Here is a 27,165-nt window from a genome sequence, read left to right as displayed (position 1 = left end):
TGGTGGGGCGGTATTTCCCCATTTCACCATGGCCCTTCCCCATTCCCATTTTTGCCCCATAGGGCTCAATGGGAATGGGGAAGGCAGCAATTACGGTACCGCAAATTGCGGTACCGTAATTGCATGCAAGGTCCCTTTGCGGGTCCCTACTTTAAAGGCTGGTCCAGACCAGCCGTTCAGGTCGGGTCCCGCAAAGGGGCCTCGTAGTAAGGCGCTAAGTGGTTAATGGCACCGCAGCCTTTTACAGTGCCGTTAACCACTTAGCGCCTGGGGCGTAATGAGGGCCAGTATATAGTTATATTCTCTGAAGTGGTTTATTCAGTATCAAGAAGTGCCCACCAGCTCTGTCAGCAGCACAGCTGTAATGAGCCATGAACATTCATTCTTAGCATCTTCCTCCATACATTCTATATTCCACATTCCACAACAGCTCATGGTGACAGTGCTACATGGTAAGATATTACACCTGTCATGCCTGGAACTATGTATTTACAGTAGTCATCCCCACAGGGGGACCCCATTCAGAAGGTATGATGATGTGGTTTGGTGGAGACCAAAATTCAGGACTCACCACAGCTTCAAGGGAGACCTTCCACTTTAATCCGGAACCACAGAGAGCTCAAATAACGAGAGAGACCCTTTCATCCACAACAGACAGGAAGATGAGTGGGACTTAGTATTACATGTTTTCACCCGTTTACCTTTTCTGTTGCAAAGCACTCTGGTTATGACCTCATGCTTACAGGAGATTGTTAGTGGGGACCCGGATTGGTTCATTAAGGTAGAGTTAGCCTACACCAATCACTGTGACCCATTTGGCTTTAAAAGAGAATCAAGCCCTTTTTTGGGCAGATCATCTGAAGGCTTTGCAAGGAGTAACAAGAAGGACTCATTTGGACCCTCATTGAAGGTACAGTCTGCTTTACAGCATCTGCCAGTGAAGGAAGGCCAGGATTTTCAAAGAGGGAAGCAGGATTACTCCCCTCAACATCTCCCAGGGAACAGAGTGAGATACTGAATCCATAGGACCCTCCAGCAGCACTTGAGCCAGTTACCATCCAGCAGACAGAATGCCCTGCTAGGCTCTGCAAGCAAGCATCCTAGGTGGGACTTGCCAGAGAGTCTCTGAACCAAACCAAAGACAAGTCTGTTCCCCTGAAACACTCTGCTCAGCTTTGGGCCGTCCACCATAAAGGACTACACAAGCCCAGTGCGGTGGCTAGGAGGAGTGCATCGACAAGCATCAACCAGTGTCCACCTTAAAGGACATTTTCGAGCCAGTCGAGCCGCTCGAGCTGCAACTGACTGCACTGCTGACTGTTGTTATGTCGCAATCGCTCACGCTGTCCGAGATGCCTCAACCAGTCCTTCAGACCCTCCAATCAGCATGGAGACAATTCCTGACCCCAAGACACTTTGTCGGCCAGCCTGCAGCCATCCGTCCAGCCTTGCTCGCCGATCTGCCTGCCGTCTGATACCCGCAGACATGGGCATAATTTTAGGGGGGGTGGGGGTGTTTGTCCCCCCCAACTTTCACGGCACTCTATTTTGTCCCCATTCATTTGAATGGGGCACCTTGTCTTCAGAGGTCATGTCCCCCCCAACATTTTCAGCAAAGTTTCTCCACTGCCCGCAGCTGTCTCCCGTCTTGTACTCTGTCGCAAGAGCTGCAAATTACCCTTAAACCGACTCAACACTGTCGAGCACCATGAACTTCTACAAGCACAAGGTACATTGTGGTTCTGTCCCCCTGGTCCTAGTGACATTGTACGACCCATTGCTGGCTTTGTGCTGGAACCAAGTATCCTTGAACTATTGTGATTAATTACTTTACAGACTACCCTCCTGTCAGTATCCAAAGTGCATCGCTTTTCCTTCTTGAAACTGTCTGACCTATGCATTCCTTTACAGGGTGGGTTGTATTTTGTAGTGTGCTAGAACTGTGTGTTGTGATGATAATAAAGTAAACATTTTATAAAACCTTGACTGGACAGTCCCTTTTATCATTGGGTAATAATTGTATTTTCGCTGTGTTGCAACTAACCAGCGATCCACGACCTTGTGTAGATAAGCCTGCGTTTCCGTTCACGTTAGTAAAATTCGACAAGGAAGTTTATAATTTTCTTGTGTTTCCAATCTTTTCGGAATACCTTCTGGTGTACTAGAGGTGTGGGGCTGATTGATGGTATAGAAACTGATATTTATCCCTGGACCACAGGTGCCCCGGAAGTTAATTTGTTATGGTGGGACATGTTTGATTTAATTATACGATGTAGTGAGCGAGCACAGCGAGCAAGCCTAAACTTGACCGGAGGGGTATGGGGGAGTTCTCCCCCGTGAGAAAAGTTTTGAAAAACCTCTGTCAAAATCACACATATTTCAGCATGATTTTTCCAAAATATCCAGAAATGTACATTTGTCTAACTAATACTGTACCGTTAATAAGATGTGGCTAGCGGCAAGCAGGTGGGCTACAAATATAGAAATAACATAACAAAACTAAAAAATGAAAAGCATTTACAATTCCAACATAGCTTTTTAAACAATGACATTGGCAGATTTAATCCATTACCATGTGAGTTGCATTTAGGAGAAATGCAGAATGGACAGAACATACTGCAGTAAAAATGAAAGACACATCTCCAATTCCAACTTAGATTAGACAATTGTTGTTAATACACTTAAAATCAAAGCTACATAATACAAAACAAAGTTGATTCTTTGCAACAACTGTGAACTGCACACAGGTACTGAATTAGATTCCTATAGAAACTAATTAAAACAAACCATGTCAACTATAATTTAACAAACTGTATAATATCACAATCTCAAAAAACGTATTTTACCAATTTAACTAGTAAAAGTGCTTTCCTTTGTGCGTGCATGCCAGCAAAACGACCAACAATAGCAGCATCAGAAACCGATTGTAGCACTCGTCTCTCTACTTTGATATGCCTTTCGCTTTGTAACCCATTGCAGTCTGGCTGAAAATGTGTGGGAGCCAATTTCACCATTATGGTTGCACCCCGGCCCCTTGCTTACAGAGGAAAACAGTTTGAGGAACACATGGCATGCATACATTATAATGGAGAAAAGAAATACAACCGGGGGTTAATAGCTGCCAAGCTCAAATGGCCACTAAAATGCTACCCATCCTCTGTCAGCAAGTGGGTGATGTGGAGAAAACTGTTTTTAAAAGGCAACAAAGTGAGAAGAATACTTATGAATACCCAGAGTAACAGCCTGAAGGGCTCAAGGAAACGCAGCTTGTAACTCAAGCGTTGCTAAGCACACATTTAAAGCCCCAGAATGAAAGTAATATAGACAGAAATGTTGTCGGTGTTATAAGACGGCTGGCTGGCAACATGGAGGCAGTAGCTGGGGGCCCCATGAGGCTCAAGTCCTGTCTCAACTGAAAAAGTTGAAAGGCCACAATGCTGCCTCTGATCCCATTCCATTCTTGAAGCAAAGTGTCTTGCTCCGCCAGTGCAGCACATTCAAATCTCTATAAATATATATACATATGATAATATTAACAAGGCCGTGTAGCCACCATCAACTCTGGTGCATTCTCTTTTGTTAATGCACAGTGCTGAGAACATGCACGTTGCTTTATAATTATAGTCCGAATGAAATACAGAATGCAATATCCTGTGTTAAATTTGCACATAAATAATATTATAATCGCAATTAAGGTCGTTCTCCGTGATCGCACAGTAAGACATTCGAAAACAGGTCACTTGATTGCATAAACTAAGAAAGCGGAGGTCATCAGAAAGTTACTGTAGTGCCATGAAGTGGTAAAATACCAATCATCTAGAAAGGGATGTAACGCTCCTGCGGGGTAGCGGGGCATATGCAACAGCCGCTTGTAAAAATTCAGCAATGGCGCCTTTGCTGATGCCTGTAATTGCCAGGGAGTGGCAGCCAGAGCTCCCCAAAGCAACTGTCCTTGGGTGTGCGATCAATGGGCTTGGAGGACAGCAGCAGCTGACATGCACCTAGATCTGGCGCAGAAAGGTCACAGGCCTGCTTCTCGTACCTGTGTGCTACAGCACCCAGGAAGGCAGTCTGGAGTCACGCAGTACAGGAGGACTTTGCTTTTCAACAATCCCTTTCAAGTGCCTGCTTAGGGAATGACAGCAATCCCCCAAAGGCCAGAAGCAAACATCATTCCTCAAAAAAAGTCAAGCTTGATAATGATATATTCAAGTAATGACATAGACAGACACTGCTAGACTAAATATGATTTCTGTGATTTCTCACACCGTCCGCGGACGCATTCCCAGCAATTTGGGACTTGAGCTAGCCTTTTGTAGCCCCTGAGCTTCTATTGGAGCTACAACCAAAAGGTTGCAAAGCTGGTGGTTCATATTGAGTCATTATGGAGATGCAGACTCATAGTACCACATACAGTACTTTAGAAGCTAAGAAACGGAGAAAGCCCAGCTTCCTTTTTCATGCATTTGGAACAAGTGGCTGAAACTGCTGCATGCCCCGAGACCAATGAGTCGATTCAATAGCCAAGATGCTCACTGGCCTTCCAAGCTCTGATTTCAGATTCAGATTTCACACCTTATGAGGATCTCAAGCAGAGAATCCTGGAGAGACTAGTTCAGGACAAGGATTGTTAAGGAATACAAGGTTGACTTCTCAGACTATGGGAAGACGAGACTCCCTGGCAGAAATCTTATTGGGTGAAGGGCTTATTTAATAAATGGCTGAAGCAGAAGGCCTACGAGGAGGCTAAAGAGATGCTGGTCTTAAAGCAGTTTATAGATTCCCTGCTGCCTTATTTACAAAAGGTAGTCTACCAACTGCATGAGCCCTCTCTCAAGGAGGCGATTCAGACTGCGAATGCCCATCAGAGAGCCAGCTATTCCTGTGATCCATATAAAGGGACTGAAAAATCTGGTGAGGCAAAACCTGGGTCTTGAGTAAGAAAAGAGACTCCGGCCATTAGAAGAAGAAGTCCTGCACACTGCCTTGGAGACAAAGTCTGTGCCTACCCACAAAGTCCGAAGCAGACTAATACTTGCTCCACGTCCAGAAATGGGAATCCAGCGCTATGTGTTTGGGAAGTCAGGGCATATAGCTAGATTTTGCTCTGCTCAGCATAAAGAAGAGTCCATGAAGATCGGACTTGTGAACTCCGGATGCCATGAAGTTCCCCACCGGATCCTGAACCAGACCCAGAGACGCAAACAACTGACCTGGTGTTCCTTGTGGATTATTTCGCAGAGGAAGAGAAGGATCCAGACCACCAATCTTGGAGGTGAACCAATAATTCCACCTTCAAATAAGCATCCAAGGATGCCAGAAAAAGCCCGGCTGGATTCAGGGAGCAAAAGGTCAGCCATCAGGGCCAATCTAATGGCCCTAGAAGAACTCAATACTGGCCCATTGTCACAGATTGTCTGCCTCAATTAGGACATGGAGCTATATCCCCTGGCAGAAATGAAGACCCGGATATTGGGCAAAACCATGACAGTATCCATGTTTAGTAATGCCCAAACTACTTGAAGCGGTACTCCTATGAACAGATTTCCTCCTGTTCGATAACTGCCTGGAAGTCCTATTGATTCAGAAAGGGGAAAAGCTCCAAAAACCACATTCACCCATTGAAGCGGGGAAACCCAAGGAAGGGAAGGTTCAGAAGAATGGGTGGAACTATGTGACAGTGTCAAGGTCAACACCACATCAGCAGGGACCAGAGACACATCCACCCGGTATTCCATGTGTCCCTCCTAAAACCAATGCCACCCGGCACACGGATTGGGACACCACCTAAGCCCATACTTGTTGACGGAGAACCAGAATTCAAAGTCAAAGATATCTCGGACTGGAAATACTCTAGGACCAAGCTATATTATCTCATTGATTGGAAAGGATTTGGACCACAAGATAGATCCTGGGAGCCCAGTGAGAATATCCACGCACCACGTCTAATCAGGAAGTTCCACCAGAACTTCCCATCCAAACCTGGGCCAGACAGAAAGAACACCATGGGAGGGGCCTTAGGGGGCAGTGCTGTCACGACCCTCGCCCAAAACCCCCTCTGGCAAACCCAGTGGCCAGGTGGAGTCAGGACTCGGGCCTCTAGAGCCTGGCATCCTATTCAAAAGCCCTCATGGGGCCAGTCCTGGTGCCTATGGCGCCAGGCTCATACACCATGAAAAACAATGTGCTTGGGAACTACTTCATTGTATTGTCAGCCTACATGGAGGCATCCACATAGCTTGGTTCCTAAGAACCAAGCTATGCGGTCTAGTGTTTTGGGTGTGGTAGCCTAGGGACTACTTTACCTGGAATATTTTGTTGGTGTTATTTAAACCACACCCGAGCAAGACAACACGCTTTGCGTTACTTTGCAGCTTGCAACGTGACACTCAATATGTCCAGCTATTCCCTCGAACCTCAGAGAAGCAGAACCTGCAAGGAGACAAAAGGAACATCATTAGCAGCAGCATCTTACCTACAGTCTTCATCTTTAAAAACTCGCAGCTACTGAGAACAGCTTCCTCGAATCTGCACACCTCCCGGACAGAAAGACCTGAAAGAGGAAGATAGAGGCAACATTAAAGAAAGCAGTAGAGACATTTACAAATTACGAACTGCTCAAAAGGCATACCTGGCTGGTCGCCTCTCGGCTGGCATGACTCCGGACATTCCACTCGCGCTGAAGAACACCGCGACCTACAAGGAAGGAAAACACAGGTTAGCAAAGGCAAGACTTTGCAGCGCTGCGCATAGCTCTTACCGCATCATAGCGCTCTTAATGCGCCATCATTTACCAGTGGGACTCAACAAGCCAGTTCGCCGCGCTGAAGCTCTGCATACCTAAAGGAGAAAAAAAGAGACATTTAAAACAAAGAAAGGCATGCAGGATAGCAACAAAACTAATGAAAAGCAAGAAGACCTACCTGAACAATATCAAACGGGCCGGCGTCAGTGAAGTAACTGGACCGCATTCGCCCATGAAAGACAATGAGCCCCTGCAAAGAAGGCAAGACAGAGAGTACGCCTAATTCTATCACAAGGTGAGGAGAGGGCGCCAGAGGGACTGAAATTATACGGGGTGGAGGGAGGATACCTACCCCAGTCGGTCAGTCTTGAACACAGTCCTCCTGTATTTTCAGGCAGAACCTTCCCCGCAGACCACATCAGGGTAAAGCTGAGAAACATACCAGCGAGTAACCCGGCTGGGTGGCGCCCTGTGGATACCAGATGAGCGTAACAGGGATCTGTGGGGAATATGGTGCTATCCCTCCCAGCAGCTGGAAAGCCTGTCGCCATGTTTCCTCCCCAACTTCAGTAGTAAATGTGGGCAAGATTTTCAAGGAGCAGTTGTCCATATCACTTCTTTGAGGAAGTACGGAGCTGCAGCTGCCTGCAGTAACCGTGACTCCTGTGTCTGTTCATCAGACAGCCATTTGGTCACAAACTGCAGCTGTCTAGCGACAAAGTATACCTCAAAATTGGGCACCTTTATCCCTCCCTGCTCATATGGGTTCTGGAGCTTCTGCAATTCCACCCTGCATCTCGAGACATGGCACAGGAAGCTCCTACATTTTCTGTTCAACCTCCTGAAAAACTGTTTCGGGATATCATACGGGACATTGGAAAAACAATGGTGGAGTCTCGGTAGTATCACCATCTATAGCAGGGCTACTCCCCCCATCATCGACAAAGGCAGCCTGCCCCAGAAAGACATGGAGTTCTCTATTTTGTCCACCGCATTCTGTGTATTCTGTATATGCTCCGTCCGCGGATCATGGTATATATCTACCCTTAGGTACCGGAACGTATCTATCTCCAACCTAATCGGTAGCACCGGCAATGAGCACTCAGGTAATCCTACATATCCTCCCAGAGGGAACAGGCTCAACTTCTGCATGTTAATTGTGATACCTGATAAGGCTGCATAGCATTCTAACACGTCTAAAATGTATTGCAGATTATCCTCTCTGTGCTGCAGCTACCCGCCTCTATATATTCTTCTCGAAGATAGACTGCCAATGGCTCTAATGACAAGATAAAGAGCATTGGGGACTACGGGCAACCTTGCCTTGTGCCTTTACGAAGCTGTCACTTTTAAGAGACAATTGTGCCAATTTTAACTCTCACAATCGGCTTGTTATATAGCAACCGCATGCACTTGATATACGTGGGGCCCATTCCAAACCTTTCCAAAACTGCTATTAGCCAAGGCCCCCTGACAGAGTCAAATGCCTTGACCGCATCCAGTGAGGCCAACTCCAAGTGGTGCGAACTGCCCTCGGTATGGTCAATTATGTGGTGCAGTCTCCTCAGGTTACTGGTGATCTGTCTATGCGGACATATCCCGTTTGGTTTGTGTATTAGTTTGGCAATAGCTGGTTTAAGCCTATTGGCCAGTAGAGCCGTGAGGATCTTCCCTTCCTGATTCAACAGTGACAGGAAATATGAGCCACAGTCAGTAGCCAATTTGCCGGGTTTTAGGAGGGGAATTATTATTGACTCTCTAAGTGACCCAGGCAGTTGGCCTAAGTGCAATGCCTCATTAAGCATTGCCAACAATGGGGCTATGACCTCCGCTCTATACTCTTTGTAGAATTTGCCAGGCAGTCCATCAGCTCCCGGTACCTTACCTGTCGGCAGCTCACGAATAACCTGCTCCAGTTCTTCTGCGGTTATGGGGGCCTCCAGTTTATGCGCATCATTTGCACCTAGCTTGGGAATGTTAATCTCTGACAATGCCTCCTCAATCTCAGACATCTGGCATTTCGAGGTTTCCTCATATGACTCACTATGATACTCATAAAAACACTTATTCACCCCTTCTTCAGCCTCGCACAGTCTCCCATTGTTCCCCACCAGTGCCCCGATCGGTTCCCTCTTGGTCTCACTCTTATAAAGCCAGGCTAACAGGCGCCCAGTCTTGTCTCCCTCTGCGTGTTATAGCTCAACATATTTCATATAGCTCAGCTTACTTAGCCTGTCCCAGTGTTCCAAGCATTCATTCTGCAGGCGGGCTACTTTTTGTGCCCTATCTCAGGCCTATTCCCTGGCACCTCTGCGGCTTCCAGTTCAGCCTTAGATTTAATCAGGTCTCTCTCAATCACATCTTGCATCCCTTTCGACTTTGCCATGGCCGCCCCATGCACCAATACTTTAAAGGCCTCCCACAACTACCTGTGTTATGTACAAAATATTCCTTTACCTTACCCCTCAGAATCTTCCGAAATCCTGTTTGAGCGCCTCAACCCTAAGCCTCCATATGGGGATTCTAGCTCGGGCGGGGGGGCTGCCACCTAACCACTAAAGGTCCGTGATACAAAAGCACTCTCATCTTATATTCTGCTCCCATGAACTATTACAATGCTTCCTGCCCAGTGAACATGTGAACATGTAATCCAATCTCGTATAAAGATTCTTGGTAGCAGTGTAGTGGGAGTATACTCTATCCTGAGGGTGCATTGCTCTCCATACATAAGCTAGGTTAAATGCCTGTAGTAACGAGCTCAGGGCTTTAGCCACCGGAGCCGGATAAATGTATTTATCATCTGACCTATCCTTGGCCGGGTTAAGTGTAAGGCTCCTCCCCAAATCAGTGTACCATCCCTGCAGAGGCTGTTCCTGGAATTCAAAGATCAGAAGTATGCTGCTGTGGCCTGATTTAACACATACGTATTGATAACACAATTCTCCCTGTTTTCCACCAACCCCTGTAGCACTACCATACTACCTGCCTCATCTAGAGAGGTTGCAAGGACTCTAAATGGGGCCATCAGCGCCACACAAATCAGGACCCCGCCTAGCATAAGCTGAATATGGCGAGCCAACCTTCAGCGTTCTCCATTTCCGTGTTAGAGTATCCAGTGTTCACCAAATAGTCTCCACCTGTTGCAACTCCAGCAGTTACCCCCATGAATGCAATAGTAGGCCCCCTTTCCCTATTACCTCCACAACTACCCCCAAACCCCAAAAACAGCCCAGTTCAGTTTCTCATGCTCAGGCCTTCTCACTTCTCACCTCTGTCCCCGGATCATGTCCTGGTACATAAGGAGCGGTGGGCAGATACATAACTGCTAGTATCCATCTAGTCCAATTCTACTTGAGGTGTAGTACGCTCCAGCGTAGTGTGATCTAAGGTAAGCACCACGCTGTTAGCTCCTGATTTCAGCAACATTTTTAAGCATGAGGTTCATAATGTCAGGCCTCTGCTGTCCTGTGTGGGATGTGTTTCATTTTTGCGGTCACTCTTGACTACTCGGATCGGCTTCTTTCCACCGTTGTCTGGTTCTGCATATCCATCCATGTATGCGCGTCCTCCGGAGTGTCGAAAAACAGTGTGCAGCCCTTATGGATCACCTTCAGCTTGGCTGGGTACAACAGCATATATTTCTGATTAGCTTCCCTCAGTCTCCTCTTGACCGCTATATAGCTCATCCACTGCTTCTGAACTTGTAGGGTATAGTCGGGTAAGCTGTTATTGGGGCTGACGCGCAATGGATTGTCCCCCCTTTCCAAAAGTACTGAAGGATCCTTTCCCCATCCCGCTAGTTCAAAATTTGGGCTATTATTGGTTGATTTCTTGCTGCAAAATTTTTTCCATGTACTCCATCGGATTTGAACCTTCTTCTCTTTCTGGGAGCCCAATAATGCATACATTATTGCGTCTGGCCCTACCCTCAGCGTCCTCTGCTCTGTCTTCCAGAGTACGCACTTGTTGGCGTAGTACCCTGCCTTCTTCCATGGTGTTTTTGAGGCCACTGCTGGTCTCCAGCACTGACTTCTCAAGAGTTCCTGGATGTTCCACGAGGGCCCTCACCTCTTGTCTGAGCAAGGACACATCAATGCTGATGGCATCTATTTTGGCTTCTAAAGACTCCTTCAACTATGCTATGGCTGCAAGGATCTGCTGGTCTCCTTCCACAAGCTTCTATTCCTTTTGGGGTGTGGAAGATGCCATGGGAGGACTCTCCGTTGAGGGCACAGTCTTGGTGCATGCCTCCAGGGTAAATTGTATGCCATGACTGGTCACAACCTCTTGTCACTACTCTCGTGCCAGCGTTTGTTAGCCCATGCATGTCAATTCCACCACTTGCCAATCTTTCAATGCAGGCAATTTGGCTGCCTCCTACCGCTCTCTTCCTGGAGTGCCTGGCGTACTGCTGGGTGCTTCTTGTCACACTATGCGGGCACACCCACTGCTCGTTCTCCGTGCTGTCCTCAGTAGCGGGGGAAGTCACACTGTGCCAATCCTCAACTGTCAACGGCCTTAAGTGCTTGTTAACTCTGCTGGTCTGAGCTCCACGTTGTGTAGGTCTGCACTTCTCAGTCCTTTTGCTTTGACCTTTGGCTGTTTAGTTTGCTCCAGGGAGCCAATCTCACAGGCTCGATGGCCCGGGTCTCTGCCCCTTCTGTGTATTTAGGAGATTGTAGCTAGGGACCTTTCCGGGTGCCACCTGCTCACACCCAATTTCCGTGATTCATTGCTCGTGCGGGTTCACTCAGTTTGGAAGCTCAATGCTTATTGTGGGCCTCCCAGCAGCGAGACCCCTATCAGGGCCCTTCTCTACATGTCCACCGGGGCTTTCCTTTCCAACAGGCCACACAACCACCACTGCAGTTACACATCACCCCCCCCCCACGAACATAGGTGTTCCTTTATTATCATGCTCATTCAGCGCAGGTGGGGGACTACCAGGTAGACCGTTTAGCCCACCCAGGATTGCGCCACTGGGTGCGTCCTCTTTTGCCCTGGCCCAGGGAGCAAGCTGGAGTGCTCTTACCTTGCACGTGATCTTGTGCTTCGTGCCCGATACTCCAGCCAACACCTGTCTCTCCCTCCACTTCTGGGTTGCTGCAGATCCCAATCCAGACCCACTGTACACCTCTGACCCTTAGACCCTCAACAACACAGGACGTAACTCCAACACTCCATGGGCCTTCTTGTGCCCTGGATCCTCTTGTGCCCCAGCCTGAGTCACTGCCCCACCGTGGCTGTATCATCAGACTTGGCTCCACGGCTCTCTGTGCAACTTCTTGGTCTTGGTTTCTTTGTTGTCCCAGCTTCTTGTTCTCTCCCTAAAGGCCACTGCCAGGCTGGCGTTGGCTCACCAGAGCGCAGACGTTTCGCCCCCTTTCTTATTGTGCGTCTACATGTGTCTTATAAAGCTATTGTCCACATTGCCCACTGTCCACCTGTCTCAGCTAATAGCTCAGTAGAGTGGGACTTGCATCCACATGCTCGGTTATCGGGCTGTGCCGTGTATGCACAGTTGCTGCAGTGGGGGTTTCATTTATCATTTATCATTCTGGCGTATTCCGCTTATATAATTTTATCCAGCCTCCAGCGTTTCCTGCAGTCATGCTGGCTAGGAGCCCTCGCAGGTGGCCCCCACAACAGTGTCTCTCTCTACGTGCCATCCCCAGTCAAAAAGGAAGATCATCCTGGAATCATTCTGGAGTCATCCGATGACTCCATTCTAGAGGCATCCATGGATAGTTCAGGAAGATCATCCAAAGTATTCACACAGGCCAAAATATTTAATGAGATGATGACTCTAGAGTTATCACAGAAACTACTCCAGGATGAGTTTGGATTACTTCCAGTGATGATCTTGGATTACTCCAGGATGACTCCATGACAACTTCAGGATGAGTGGGGATTACCCTAGGATGACTCCATGACAACTTCAGGATGAGTTGGATTACTCCAGGATGGCTTCGGATTACTCTAGGATGACTCCACGACAACTTCAGGATGAGTTTGGATTACTCTACGATGACTCCACGACAACTCCAAGACAACTTCAGGATGAGTTTGGATTACTCTAGGATGACTCTACGACAACTCCAGGATGACTCCACGACAACTTCAGGATGAGTTTGGATTACTCTAGGATGACCCCATGACAACTCCAGGATGACTTCATAACAACATTAGGATGGGTTTTAAATTGTAAATGATTATTGCAGACCACTCCAGGATGAGTTTAAATGATTTCAAGATGGTTCCAAAAGATTTAGGAAAAGGGGTTGGATTACCACAGGATGTATCCCTTTTGAGTAACATTGGTGGCATTACTTTACAATGACTCTAGTTAGACTTCTGGATAGTGTACTGGAAAAAGAAAATCTTGCAGCTGTCACTTTTCATCTTTGCTAGAGCACCCGTTAACCAAGTTCGCCGATTTAGTGCACACAACTACAACCCCCATATCACAAACCAACTCCCCCATTTCAATTCTCACCTCTAGACAACATGGCCTCACACCCCATAAAAGTCCCACAGCTCCAAAGCACTACACCAAAATACACACTTCCAGCTACCTAAACAGCATCTGTTAAAGGTCTACCAGCATGACAGACTTCCGCCAGTCACTACACCCAATAACCCTAAGAGCAGCTAATTATTACAGAGTTCATATTGTGATAGTAAAATTCTGCAGCTATAAATTGTTGATATTTTAATATTGTATTGCTCTGGCTATAAGATATCTTCAATCAAACATAGGCTCAGAAAGTGTACAACTTTTTTTATTCAACAAATTCAGTTTAACGGCATAGTTCCATAAGAATAAATAGGTTTACAAAAATACAAACAAACAATCATTGATCCTGCATTTCAAAAGGTGGAGTCTTTTTTAGGCCTCTTCTGGCATTGCAAATTTTGGTAGCAAGCTTCCTCCTTATTACTCGGCAGTCCATAGTAGGCCAGCTGTTAGCCTTGCAGACAGATCTCAAAAATTCTACAAAAAATAAAAAAATAAAAAAGGATATATGAATAAAAACGGACACCCGAATAGGCACTGTTAAATTCCTTATTGCAGAATACATACCAGATTAACTAAATGTTAAAATGTCAACTTACAATTGCGTCACTACATTTAAATGCATTTGTACACAAAGGATGAAACAGGCTTAAAAGATAGATTTGAACTGAACATGAATAATGGTTTTCTGTGGCTGCAGAAGATTTATGGTCTTTAGTGGAGCAATATTGATTTATATCACACAGTTAGAAATAGAATGCATAAGTGGAAATGTACAGTTTTCAAAACCAATACAACTAATACGTCAAAGTGATGATTAAGCATTAGCTTCGGAAAAAGAATGAGACTTTTCAATGACCTACCGTGCAAAGCATCAACCTTTTCTACATCAAGGACATCACTCCCAGCTCTGGCTGTTGTTACTCCTTTAGCAGAAGCAAACTCATTCTGTGAAAATAGAAGCTCGCTGACCCCATTCAAAAGGAAGCTTGCACCATCTCGAGCAGCTTTAGCCCCCTCCAAAAGTCTGTAGAGCTCTCGCTTTGGCACAATTATACCGCTAAATCTGGTGGGGTCATTGGCATCCGTAACCAGCTGTTGCATATCAGCCTGGAAATATAGCACAATATATAATATTAACACAAATTATCATGACATGCAAGTACACATTGTATTATAAACATGGTGTGGTGAATTTCCTGCATAGGAAATGTGACCCCTAAACAGTTGGATTGATATCAATCCTAACATTTGTACTTAATCAAGGACACCTTCAGCTGCCTTCTAGGCTTGCACTTTGGCCGCCATGGCACAATATGAATGAATAACTGTAGGAGAACAAAGTTTCACTGCTAGGATACATTATATATTATATGTGGCGTGGTTGCTGGTGAATAGCAGGAGAGTAGATGCACAAAATATAGTGTGTCTGCACACATTTCAAATACAGCCATGCCTACAACTATGGTGCAAATATCCATCATCTAGGTGATATTTTTTAAGCTATAAATGAAAAAATGGGCCTGGCCAGAATCTATGCAGAATATTTCTTCTTAATTTATATACACACAAAGATTTGGTTATACACTAAGATTAAGGAATAGAAACAGGTTATAAAAGAGATGAAAAAGTGTCACCTTCTGTTGTGTGGATGATCTAGTGTCCATTTCAAACAACTTCTCTGCTGATTCTGGGAATGCTGCTGATTCCGGGAATGAATTGGTCCTGGTCTGAGCTGCCAGTGATGCCTGCAAATGATGCATTGCCAACTTACTGTGTCTTTGCGTGGCTTGTAACTGTTCTACAATAAAATTAAAAAAAACAGTTAAAAGGCATGTACTCTTTGTCATCACAAACTAAAACAGTGGATGAGGGGTGATTGGGCCAACATCAGCATTATTACTCAAAGTTACAAATATTGCGAACAGTGTTACACAGATGAATGAAATCTCGGATGGAAAGTGGAAGGTAGAGCTGTACTTTAGCCCAGTCCACCTTCCCTCCAAGCTGTTTTCGCTGCTTCAACCTCTGATGTACTGTTAGGAGGCGCTAGCCTTATCGATTGGTTACTAGATATTGGGTTACTGGATATTGGTCAATGACTGGACTAGTTACCTTTTAAGCAATGGTTCTCTGCACGTAGAGATCTTATTTCTGCCAGTAATTGGGCTGGATCTTCAGTGTGAGCATTAGGACAATCCGATGAATAAGAATTATTTTCATTCACTAAAGACAACGAATTATACACCATTTCCTTGGGGATAAAAAAAAACAAAATTAGGAATACAAAATTGTAGCATTGACAACTGGGCTATTAAAGAAAATATTGTAGGTGTATACCCTAGTGTCAAAAGGTTGCATTTCTCCATTTCCAAAGTCCATTGATTCATCAGGATGTTGCAGGCCAGACAAAAATGAAGCCTGAAAAGTAAAGCATTGCCAAATAAACAAGCTATGTATGATCTGCTTCGAACAAACATTGTCTTGACGTCATTTATTCATGCTACAAATCAATACCAGTAGTATTTTAAAGTGTTATTGTTTATCTTCAAAGTTGTTAGTCTATGTACTATATGGAGACAAAGAAACCAATAGCCTAAGATGTGGATCATTATTAGCACAGGAATGAGTTAAGCCCTATGTAAATTCAGTGGACTGACTAATAAGTCAAGGTCACGTTGCTAATGTGTGGGGAGTTTCATTGGAGTCAACTATTGCATGCATAATGTTTACTTACATGTGGGCTTTCATCCGCACAAACAATAGGGCCTGCATCTTGGGGTGCATGCTGTACATCCACATCAATCCTGGATACATTGTAGTTAGGGTTTTTTAGAGGAGTTGAAACAGCTTGTTTCGGGCAGGTAAACAGTATTTTCTGCATTTTCCCTTCACATGGTGATACACTGCTTTTTCGGTCACTAGTGGGGACTGACACTGCAGCCAAACTCTGTTTTGAGGATGTTCCCAATTCCGCTGTTTTTAAAGACTGTAGTCTGAATGATTGAGCAGGTTTGTGTGCACGTGTGGGTGTCAACTCGCTGTCTAAACAGGCATGACTGTCATTCTGCAACAAGGACACACTATTTAGAAGACGTGGGGATAGAGTTAAGCATGTCAAACTAGATCTATCCGACAAAATATTTGCAGCCGACAATTCACTGTTATTTGATAGTCCATTTAGTGGTTGTTGCGCAGCGTCTTTATATTGTCCAGGTGAAGCAACAGAGGTGGGCTCTGAGGAAGGAATGAAAGAATGAAGAACACTAGCCATCCCTGCCAAAAGAGTTAGGTTCTCCAGTTTTTGTGACTGTAGTTGTGAACAGGCCTTACTAAGTTTGGGAGCAGTCACTTTCCTCCCATCAGCTTTTACTAAATAATTCTCTTTGTTTTCTTTTGTTTTTTTCACTGGATGTTCTTCTTGCAGTTCACGCAACACTCTTTTAAATTTTCCAGCACTTCCCCGATTGCCCGAATCCACCAGTAGCTCCTTTTCCTCTTCTGCCTTCCTTTTTAAGGCCTGAATCAGTCCCTCTGCATCACCGCAATAGTCTTTAATTATTTCTTCAAATGTTTTTTGTGTCTTGATACACTGTTTCTTGACTGCAGGTATGAAAAAGGCAAGTTAAAACCTCAAGCGAAAATTTCAAAATGTGACTATCTACACAACCAAAGTGTCAGAACCATGTTGTGCATCTATACTTTATACATTAGACTTACTCTAAAGGAAGTAGAGATGCTGTGAAAGAGTGGTGGGCATTGTGCAGCACTCATCTGTATGTTAGAAAAAAAGGGGATGCCTCACTGTAGGGACGTTAGATGTACCCTCCTCCCGAAACATCAAATGGAGGGAAACAGAGGGAAAAACATATATACTTTGCTTACCTGCCGATTGGAAAAGCACTACCGCTTTGAAATCCCTTTCTTCACGTATTTCTTTTCCACTTTCATCAAGACCCTCTACCAGCCATTTACAAATCACTTCACCAGGAATTGCCAATGGCTCAAATTCCCCATCCTTTCGAATACAGAGAGAGTTGTCGCAATCAAAGAAAAGCACATTAAAGAGGGCCATGGTTTGAATTATTACCTAAAAGACGAAAAATAAATACATTTAGTGTGCTCAAAGTATTTTTGTGAAACTATTCTGTACAGGATCATTAATTTATGGTCCCCTTACTATGGACATGTTCCTGCCTGAAGTGTCCCCATTTGTGATTGAAGCTAGTATCCTAATATGCAGCACCTGAATGACCCGCTGTGTCCGCATTGCAACATGACTTGCATTGGAACCAACATCATTAACTTTACAAATACGTTCTTGCCATTTTTTACACTATCCTGCATTTAGCCCATCTCTGTTAGTGAGCCAGATCCTGCATTTAGCCCATCTCTGTTAGTGAGCCAGATCCTGCATTTAGCCCATCTCTGTTAGTGAGCCAGATCCTGCATTTAGCCCATCTCTGTTAGTGAGCCAGATCCTGCATTTAGCCCATCTCTGTTAGTGCGCCAGATCCTGCATTTAGCCCATCTGGGTTAGGAAGCCAGATCTTACATTCAGCCCATCTGTGCTAGTGAGCTATTTCTCACTAGAGGGAACACATCCCCCTGGAGGCACCATATGGGACTCATTTAGTCAGGACAGCGCAGGTATCAAAGGTGCTGCCGCTAAATAACCATGCTAAAAACTCACCCTTCTGCATACACCTTCTCAAACACTGAATATTCAGATTCAACTGTAACAATTACTGGTGTCCACTTAATAAGATTCTGCACTTTACTTTGTCTACTGTAGCTGAAAATGGCCTATGAATGGTATATGAAGTAACACCTGCAATCTAAAGACCACATATCCCCACATAATTCCATGACCTCACAACCTACATGCCGATGTTTGGTTTGTGTAAGAGAACAGAACACACATTCAAGCGGTAGTCTTGACAAATCACATACAATGAGACAAAATCCTCATAGTCTTGCCCAACACCACATGGCAGCTACCAACCGAAAAACACCTACGCTCGGCGAACAGTGTTCCTGAGTTTAACCACAGCAAGTAAGGCCAGCACACAGGTGTGAGAACAGAGAGTAAGCTCACCTCTAAAATAGATTTGGAGTACTTTCAAGAAGGGAGACCTTCGACCAGAAGAGCAGCACATAATGGAAGGAGAAACTATGGACGCAAAGTGGCATGTGGAAAGAAAGCATCAAGAAGTATTAGGCCACACGGTGGGGTGGAGAGAAAGTGTAACAGTGATGTGTGTGTGAAAGGTTAAGAATGAGAGGCATGGCCAGATGGGGTTCTAGGAAGGAGTGTGACAGCATGTAGGGTTGAGCGAGAGACCTGTGCATACTAGGAGCGGCAATTAAAACTCTGCTCTATTCCAGCAACATAATTGCATGAACATGAACAGGTAGCCAATCCCAGTGTTTGGTTTCCGCATTGTAAACACATTCCTGGATCGCTCTCCCAGGCCTGCCTTTAATCTGTCCCCGCCCCGGAAAGCTCTGAGGGGGGTGGGGGGGAAGGGGCCCCAGCCCCCGGGATGAGTTGAGATTATCGCCAGCAGCAACGTGAGAGAAATCATGGCTTATTACCACCCTCCTGTCACGCCATGGCATATGAGCAGGCCCTGGGCTGGGAAGCAGGGTCCAAGCAGCACAGGAGAGTCCATGCAGGTCAGAGACAAGAGAGGAGGAGTGTCAGAGTAGGGCTAGGAAAGCAGGGTCCAAAAAAAGTAGGGTCCTGAGGATTCGAGCAGGACACAGACAAGAGGATCTGTGCATGTATGGAGCAGGAGCGTGAGAGCAGGGTTGACAAAGGGGGTGTAGCACGAGTTGTAAAACATGCATTGGCAATGCCAACAGTTTTGCCTTTTGTGTAGTAAGGCACTTGCAGTCTCTTCCGTAGTGGTATTAACTGACCATTGATAGTAACATGTGCAAAATGGTGTGAGTGGCTGGGCATCTAATAGCAATACCTGGCAGAGGCCTAATCCTTACACAAAAGCCCAAAGTGTTGGCTTTGCCAATGTTTGTTTATAAAAGGAGTTCAGTGAAGGACACGCACAGTGCTAATAAATCAGGTGGCTGAAGGCAGACCTGGTTAAGGAGGGTTTGCAAATCCAATGAAGTCATTAACTCCCAGAAGAGTGCTTTGAAAAAACACTGGCAGGCACCTTGACTGCAAAGTTTGATGGTAAGGCTTGATCAAAGCGAACGCAAGAGAGTTCCCATGGGGTGGTGTTTTGGGCTGGGAGGGGCAGGAACTGGGTGGGAATGACCATAGGGTTTAGCATGGCCATGCGTAGCCAATGGGTGGGCAAATAACCAAACACCTACAGGCTGTGTGTCCCTCCTCATATGCCACTTCTCCCTATCTGTGCTCTAATGCAATAGTTTTAGTTCATAGATGGTGCTAAAGCGCCACCTAATAGCCCAAACTAAAAAGTGTGGGACTCATTAACATATACAATGGGAAGTGATGACCCAGGAGGTTAATATATCAAAATTACACCCATGCACTCTGGGGGCCACTGGACAGTCCAGTATTCGCTCCCAAATGGCACTGTTGCTGACATGTTTCCCCCTAGGATTCACGGAATCCTTCACCCACAAGATCATGCACTTTCCCAGACAAGCCTCGTTGCGCTCTCAGGGGAATTATAAGCAGTGCTGGTCATTGGGCCGGCTCTCGCCGGATCCGAGATCCGGCACCAGATGTGAAGCCATATCTCGTGATCCGGCCAGAGTCAGCCACCCAAACACCAAACCCATGCTGTCCAGCTGGGTTTTGAGGAAAGAATTTTTTTTTTTTTAAAATAACTCCCGCAATGCCATGGCGTAGGGGGGCGGAGCAGCTCATTGCCACCATGAGCGCTCTTCTGGCTTTGCCCCCCTACGTATACACAACAGCAGGACACCATAACAGGCCTTCTTAAGGAAGGCTGTCCTGCACTATCACTACGAGTTCTTCATGCAGGCACCATAGCCGGGCCCGCGAAGGTGGGGGCTGTGCTGCTTGGAGCAGTCTGCTCCGAGCAGCCCAGCCCCCACCCTCGTGGGCCCGGCAGATCTGCCCTGTGCGACAGTGCACACAGACAGGGCCGGCCTTAGCACCCGCAGTGCCCTGGGCAAAACAAAATTTGGCGCCCCCCCACCCCCAAAAAAGAATACACACGCCAATCTTGAAACACCTAGGCAACACAAACACCACACCATCCACACACATTAAAAGCAAAGGCCCCTGCACAACATGCGCACACCATCCACATGCATGCAGTCACCATCCACACACATTAAAAGCAAAGGCCCCTACACAACATGCGCACACCATCCACATACATAAAAAGAAAATCCCCCTACACAACACACGCACATCATCCACACAAATACATTAAAAGAAAAGCCCCCTACACAACGCACGCACATCATCCACACACATACATTAAAAGAAAATCCCCCTACACAACACACGCACATCATCCACACAAATACATTAAAAGAAAAGCCCCCTACACAACGCACGCATATCATCCACACACATACATTAAAAGAAAATCCCCCTACACAACGCACGCATATCATCCACACACTTTGGAGAGAACGGGATCATCAGGGGAGTGAAGCCTGTAAACTAGAAGGGACACGTGGTGACTGGATTAACAGATGGCAAATACACGTTCCAGAACAGTCAGGAAAGCAGATAATGCATTGAAGATTTCAGCAGTATACCTTCAGCCTGTAAACAAAGTACATTTTGATCCCCCTTGTATAGGAGACGATAAAAACATCAGGTTCGACTGAACAAACGCACGGACACTGTACAAACAGGAAACGCAACAGAATTAGCATTTACCAAAACGCTAGGAAAGTACATTTTCTAGCTGGTTTTGCTAGTTTTTACCACGTTTCAATACGTCTAGCGGGTTACGGCTATAAGTTGAATAATAGGTGTTATAAAGCATTCTGAGCACTGTGTATCTTATTGAGCTCATTTGTTGTTTTGAAGGCCTCGGGAAGTGGAGAGAAGGCAGCGAACACGCGTCTAAACCGGAGCTGGGAAGCGAGTTGCAACGCGAAACTGCAGGAAACAGGAAAAGAAAGAAGAACGCCTCTGAGGAGGAGCAACTGGATTAGCCTACTTTGGAGAGAACGGGATCATCAGGGGAGTGAAGCCTGTAAAGAAGGCACACATGGTGACTGGATTAACAAATGGCAACACGTTCCAGAACAGTAAGGAAAGCTGATAATGCATTGAATATTTCAGCAGTATACCTTCAGCCTGTAAACAAAGTACATTTTGATCCCCCTTGTATGGGAGACGAGTGGTTAAAAACATCAGGTTCGACAGAACAAACGCACGTACACTGTACAAACAGGAAACGCAACAGAATTAGCATTTACCAAAACGCGAGGAAAGTACATTTTCTATGTTTTTGCTAGTTTTTAGCACGTTTCAATACGTCTAGCGGGTTACGGCTATAAGTTGAATAATGGGTGTTATAAAGCATTCTGAGCACTGTGTATCTTTTGGATCTCATTTGTTGTTTTGAAGGCAGCGGGAAGAGGAGAGAAGGCAGGGAACTCGGGTCTAAATTAGAGGTCCGAGACCAGAAAATCCAGAGTATTCGCTGCAGTGTGTAGTGCAGTGTGCATATTTCGTTAGAGTCCAGGTCAGGAACCTGTAGGTTAATGGAAGAAGAAAGCCGAAGAAGGGAGAGACGAGACAGCGAACAGGATCAATCCTTAATAGCTCGATCCTCGAGGACCATATGGCATGGCGGCCATATGCCATGCATTGTGGCTTCTGTTTGGGAGCTTGTATACTTACCAGGACAAAGAGGAAACAGCCACGAGGACGACGACGAAGACGAAGATCCAGATGCTGCAGAATTCCAAAACCGAAAGAACCGCTATTTGCAATTCTTCTACCACTGCCTTGCTACCTAATGATGCAAATGCCACTTTATCTGTGTCTATGACCCCAGAAAACATGCCCCCCACTGGTTTGAATGAAATTACCGCTATCTGCAATTCTTCTACCACTGCCTTGCTACCTAATGATGCAAATGCCACTTTATCTGTGTCTATGACCCCAGAAAACATGCCCCCCACTGGTTTGAATGAAATTACCGCTATTTGCAATTCTTCTACCACTGCCTTGCTACCTAAAGGATTCTCACCCAGGGGGTGCATGCTATGTTTAGGCCTCATGGCTTCCATTTTAGCCCAACATTTTAGACGGCTAAAAATGCACCTTGGTATCCATGAATACGCAGGGCACCCCTTTTGCCACCTGTATTCTGTTCTGTTATCTTAATTATTTGACTAACTTTTAATTGCTTGTATAATCTGGTTAGGGTATTTCTGTCAACCAACACAGCCATACAAATGGAAATGGATGAAAGGCCCCCTCGAGGAAAAGGAAAGAAACGAGGACCTTACAAAAAATGGATTGCACTGGTAAAATATATTAACGTTCAATGCAACTCTACCGATAAGAGGTCTCCTACATGCTTTTACTCCCCAAAAATACATTCTTCCTAAAAACAAGCAAATATTTCTAAAACAAAAAGGGGTGAAAGTGCACCAAAAATAAACTCCTGTATTCGGCTTGGTCACTAACAACCAGACTACCTCTAACCGCCTGACTACCTCTAACCGCCTGACTACCTCTAACCGCCTGACTACCTCTAACCGCCTGACTACCTCTAACCGCCTGACTACCTCTAAAGTTGGGAAATTAAGTCTGCTTTCATTACATGTCATTTGTTTTCTCTATTCTGTGCATTCATACTTTACACTCTCTGGCTCTTAAAGCAAGACCTGTATGACAATTATGTAATTCTAATACTGGTTTTATGTGTGGCTGCAGAAGGAACATTTCATCGTAGAAACTGATTCTTCAAACACTCTATGTGGAACATCCAAGAAGGCGATAGAAGACCATGCCAAGACTTTTAATAGAGCAGATGACCTTTTCTTCCTAGGTACATTATAACCATTCCAAATGTATGTTATAGTATTTTATTGCACATAACCACAAAACACTGTTATTGATACATTCAGTTAAAAAACTCACTGCACACAAACAGCTATTGGTAGTCTGTAACGCTTACTCCTTGGTCCACTTATAATAAATGATCTGAATTGATAAACTAATTTAAACTGATGCTAGCTGATTCTCATACAAATAACACAAGTTTACTATTTCTATTTATACCTATGCACAACCCAATTTTTACTAGTTGAATTAATCAATTTGTCCTGTGAGTGACCCGCTATTGCATTGCATTGCATTGCAGATCCTTCTACCGCATACTGTGAAGAGCAGCACACCCAAATTGAAGAGAACATCATTGGTAGAAGCACACACACAGCTCCCATTAGTGTCTCTGAGGAAATGGACGAGAGTGACTGTACAACCTTACCAGATTCTACACCACAAGCAGATGAAGACATGACTGACACTATGTGGAATGAGTTATGTGGCACCCTGATGGGTGAAATGAATGGGCATGTTCATGATTCTGGTCATGATTCTGAGCATAGTTCTGGTTTGCAGGTACTTGCCGATCAAATTGGATACACCATTCAAAATGATTATGAAGAAGTTCAAGTACAAGCTGATGAAACGCTACCCTCAGATGAAAAACAACCTATGTTTGAAGGGTCAACCAGGTGTTTGGGAGTGGTTGTTCTACTAGTTTGTTGCTTTATGATTCGTTTTCGTTTGAGTGATGAAGCTGCTAACTACATGCTTAATCTTATTTACCTACTTCTTCCACCCAGTAACAGAATGATACGAACAATGTATCATCTTCAAAAATACATAAAGGGTTTTGTTAAAGCCCCCATTATTAATTACTACTGTGCAACTTGCTAAACACATGTTGACAAGAATACGCAGACTTGCCCTAATACTCATTGTTTAAAAGATTTGACACCAAATGATTCAATCTCCTATTTTATCCAACATAGTCTGATTGCCCAGTTACAAATCATGTTTAGTCGAAAAGGCTTTACAGAAAATGTGCGAAACTATCGATTTCATCACTATATGCAGAAAGAAAAACATGAAATGAAAGATGTTTATGATGGGGAACTTTATTTGGATTTGTTTGAGAGGGGCTTTCTAAACGACCCAAATAGCCTATCATTTGCTATGAACACAGATGGCGTTCCTGTATTTAAAAGTTCCAAAGTATCAATGTGGCCAGTGTACTTGATTGTGAATGAGCTGCCCATTTCCCAAAGGAAACTTCGAGAAAATGTGTTATTGTATGGCATATGGGTGTCCTCAAAAAAGCCAGTAATGTGGTCTTTCTTAAAGCCATTGTATGCTGACCTTGCACAACTTGAAGATGGTGTTGTATTTAATGACCACAACAATTCCAGCTTCACATGTCATGCTACACTTCTCACAGTTACCTGTGATTTACCTGCACGCTGTCTAGTGTCAAATAGCACGCAGTTCAATGGAAAGTTTGGCTGCTGGCATTGCCTTCAAGAGGGTGAAAGCACAGTTTCGGGCAAAGGGCACTGTTGGGTATTTCCTTATAATGATGAAGGCCCTAAAGGACCACCAAGGACACTTGATACAATTACAGAGGATGTAAAGCATGTTATAGACAACATTAAGATTGGGCAGTCTAGTTACACTGTGAGAGGAATTAAAGGACCAACGTGGTTTATGTTCCTGAAGTACTTTTGTATAACCAAAGGATTTGTGATTGATTACATGCATGGCGTATGTGGAGGCATTATGAAATTATTGCTGACAGTCTGGTTTACAAAAGATTACAAGCATTGTTCATACTCCTATTATGAAAAAGTAACAATAGTAAATGGTTATTTGCGAAGGATAAAACCGACTTTAGATGTAAGTAGAGTACCAAGGTCTATTGATGAACTATTGTACTGGAAGTCTTCAGAATTTAGGAACTTTCTACTTTTTTGGGGAATACCAGTCCTTAAAAATGTTCTACATAAGGAACACTACTTGCACTTTTGTATTCTTTCAAAAGCAATCCACAAACTTTTAAGTGAAAACATTAACCAGGAAGATTTACATATAGCTGAACAAAGTTTATTTCTATTTGTGCAACTCTTCACAGAGTTATATGAAAAACGATTTATGACCATGAATGTTCATCAGTTAGTACATTTAGTAGACAGCGTTCGAGCAACAGGACCTCTATTTACAGCTAACTGTTTTGTTTTTGAAGATCTCAATGGTTTCATTTTGCAGCATTTTCATGGTACTACAGGTGTAGAAACACAGATTCTCAATGCCATAAGTATGATACAGGTGATCCCAGTTCTGAAAGAAAAATATTTGTTAAGTGGTAGTGATGAGGCAGAGTTCTACCAAAGTATGATGAGCTTACATAATAGAAAAAAGTATGTGAACATTGAAAATGGTGTTTACAGTGTTGGGTCGACAAACCCTTACACTTTATCTGAAGATGAATATGTAGCAGTGGCTCGGATTGCCCAAATCACTGACTCTGGCGTTGTATCATGTAACAAGATATTTATGGAGAAAAATAATCTTCTTGTTTACAGTTCAAATTACACTCGTATTCAGAGGAGAGATCAAAGTGTGATCAAATATGTGAACGAGGGTGGATTGCATGCCTATGGTAGGGTCAGTAGATTCATACAGTGTAGAGAAGCAAATGCGTTCACCAATTTGGCACTCGTTATTCCACTTGTGTGTCAGTCTTATGATATGAAAGACCCAGTTCATTTGGTAGTCGAAGAGAAAAGCACATTAGCCATCCACATACCAGTAATACAAAAGGTATGTTTTTTCATCAAAGTTGAAAATGAAACTTTTATATCTGAAATGCCAAATTGTTTTGAATTGGATTGAACATAACTGGTTTCCTACATTCAAACACATGCTGGAAGTGCATCTTTTAGGCTTCAAGGAAGCCCCGAGAAACACTTTGCTTACTTTTGTAGCTAGAGGGGGCTACTTTTAGAAATGTTTATACAACCCCAATGGGCCCATTGCTCGCAACTTGAATCCATAACCCTAAACTGGGAATTCCTAAACAGCTGTCTAAACTCACCTGTGGGATGGGTTCTCTAGTTTAGCTGGTCATTCACCACTCAACCCCTTCTTCCATTAAGTGCTGCTAGTATTTTTACTGTGTGTTTCCCTTACTTGTTCCCTAGGGCCAAATATGTGTTGGGGACATGTGTGACCAGCTTTTGGGGGCCGGTGAATCCATCTTAAATTTCCTTTGTCACCTTTTGAGTGTGGTCTGCATACCTGTCTTTTCCTTCTATGTGTAAGGGAAGGGCCTGGTAGACTAATTGCACCTTTCTGTTGAGATGTTATGGTTAGTGGTCTATATCATTAAGTGGCAGACCTGGTGAACCAGGTCTGGTAAGTGCATATTTTCTGGAGACCCTGTGTTAGCTCCTATACATAATGGGGTGTTCATATGAAATAATGTACTCACCTGTAATGTTGAGATTAATTTATATCTAAACGTTTATATAAAGACTATATTTTTAACCAAACTATATTGTGTGGGCAATCTTTTCTTTTGTACTTGTGGTGGTTGACATTTGGTGAGTCAGTTTAACTTGAGAGACTTTGCTTGTGGTTACCAGCAGAATGGAGGACACACTTTATCTACATACCAGGAGCTTTGATGTACTTTCTGTATGTACATAGACAGGGCAGTATGAATGTGGATTGGGCAATATGACAAAGTGAGTCTATTATCATTCATATATGATAAGCTTGACTTTTTATGTCCAGTGAAAACATTTCACATAACTTGTACTGAAGTAATTGAATTTTTGGCAGAAGTGAAAGAATAGCGCTATATATGCAATTTTTCTTTTTTGGAAAAATTTTGGTTGGACATGATTTCATTTT

General features: G+C 44.4%; 2 protein-coding genes across 2 annotated transcripts; one reads left to right on the top strand and one right to left on the bottom strand.

Moving 5' to 3' along the window:
• Positions 1 to 13,566: 13,566 nt before the first annotated feature.
• On the bottom strand, positions 13,567 to 22,169 carry LOC138526321 (uncharacterized). Its single transcript, XM_069636923.1, has 7 exons — positions 22,096 to 22,169; positions 17,148 to 17,352; positions 16,000 to 16,865; positions 15,378 to 15,516; positions 14,900 to 15,063; positions 14,126 to 14,372; positions 13,567 to 13,739 (listed from the first exon to the last, which is right to left on the bottom strand). The coding sequence occupies exons 2-7, from the start codon at positions 17,335 to 17,337 to the stop codon at positions 13,600 to 13,602; spliced, it is 1,746 nt and encodes a 581-aa protein (XP_069493024.1). The 5' UTR covers positions 17,338 to 17,352; positions 22,096 to 22,169; the 3' UTR covers positions 13,567 to 13,599.
• Positions 22,170 to 22,492: 323 nt separating this feature from the next.
• On the top strand, positions 22,493 to 24,150 carry LOC138525998 (uncharacterized). Its single transcript, XM_069636289.1, has 3 exons — positions 22,493 to 22,727; positions 23,140 to 23,254; positions 23,570 to 24,150. The coding sequence occupies exons 1-3, from the start codon at positions 22,656 to 22,658 to the stop codon at positions 24,148 to 24,150; spliced, it is 768 nt and encodes a 255-aa protein (XP_069492390.1). The 5' UTR covers positions 22,493 to 22,655.
• Positions 24,151 to 27,165: the final 3,015 nt, after the last annotated feature.

This window comes from Ambystoma mexicanum, chromosome 7p (genome assembly GCF_040938575.1).
Source record: "Ambystoma mexicanum isolate Mex_15411 chromosome 7p, UKY_AmexF1_1, whole genome shotgun sequence".
Taxonomy (NCBI): Eukaryota; Metazoa; Chordata; class Amphibia; order Caudata; family Ambystomatidae; genus Ambystoma; species Ambystoma mexicanum.
This window is presented reverse-complemented; position numbering and strand designations above follow the sequence as displayed.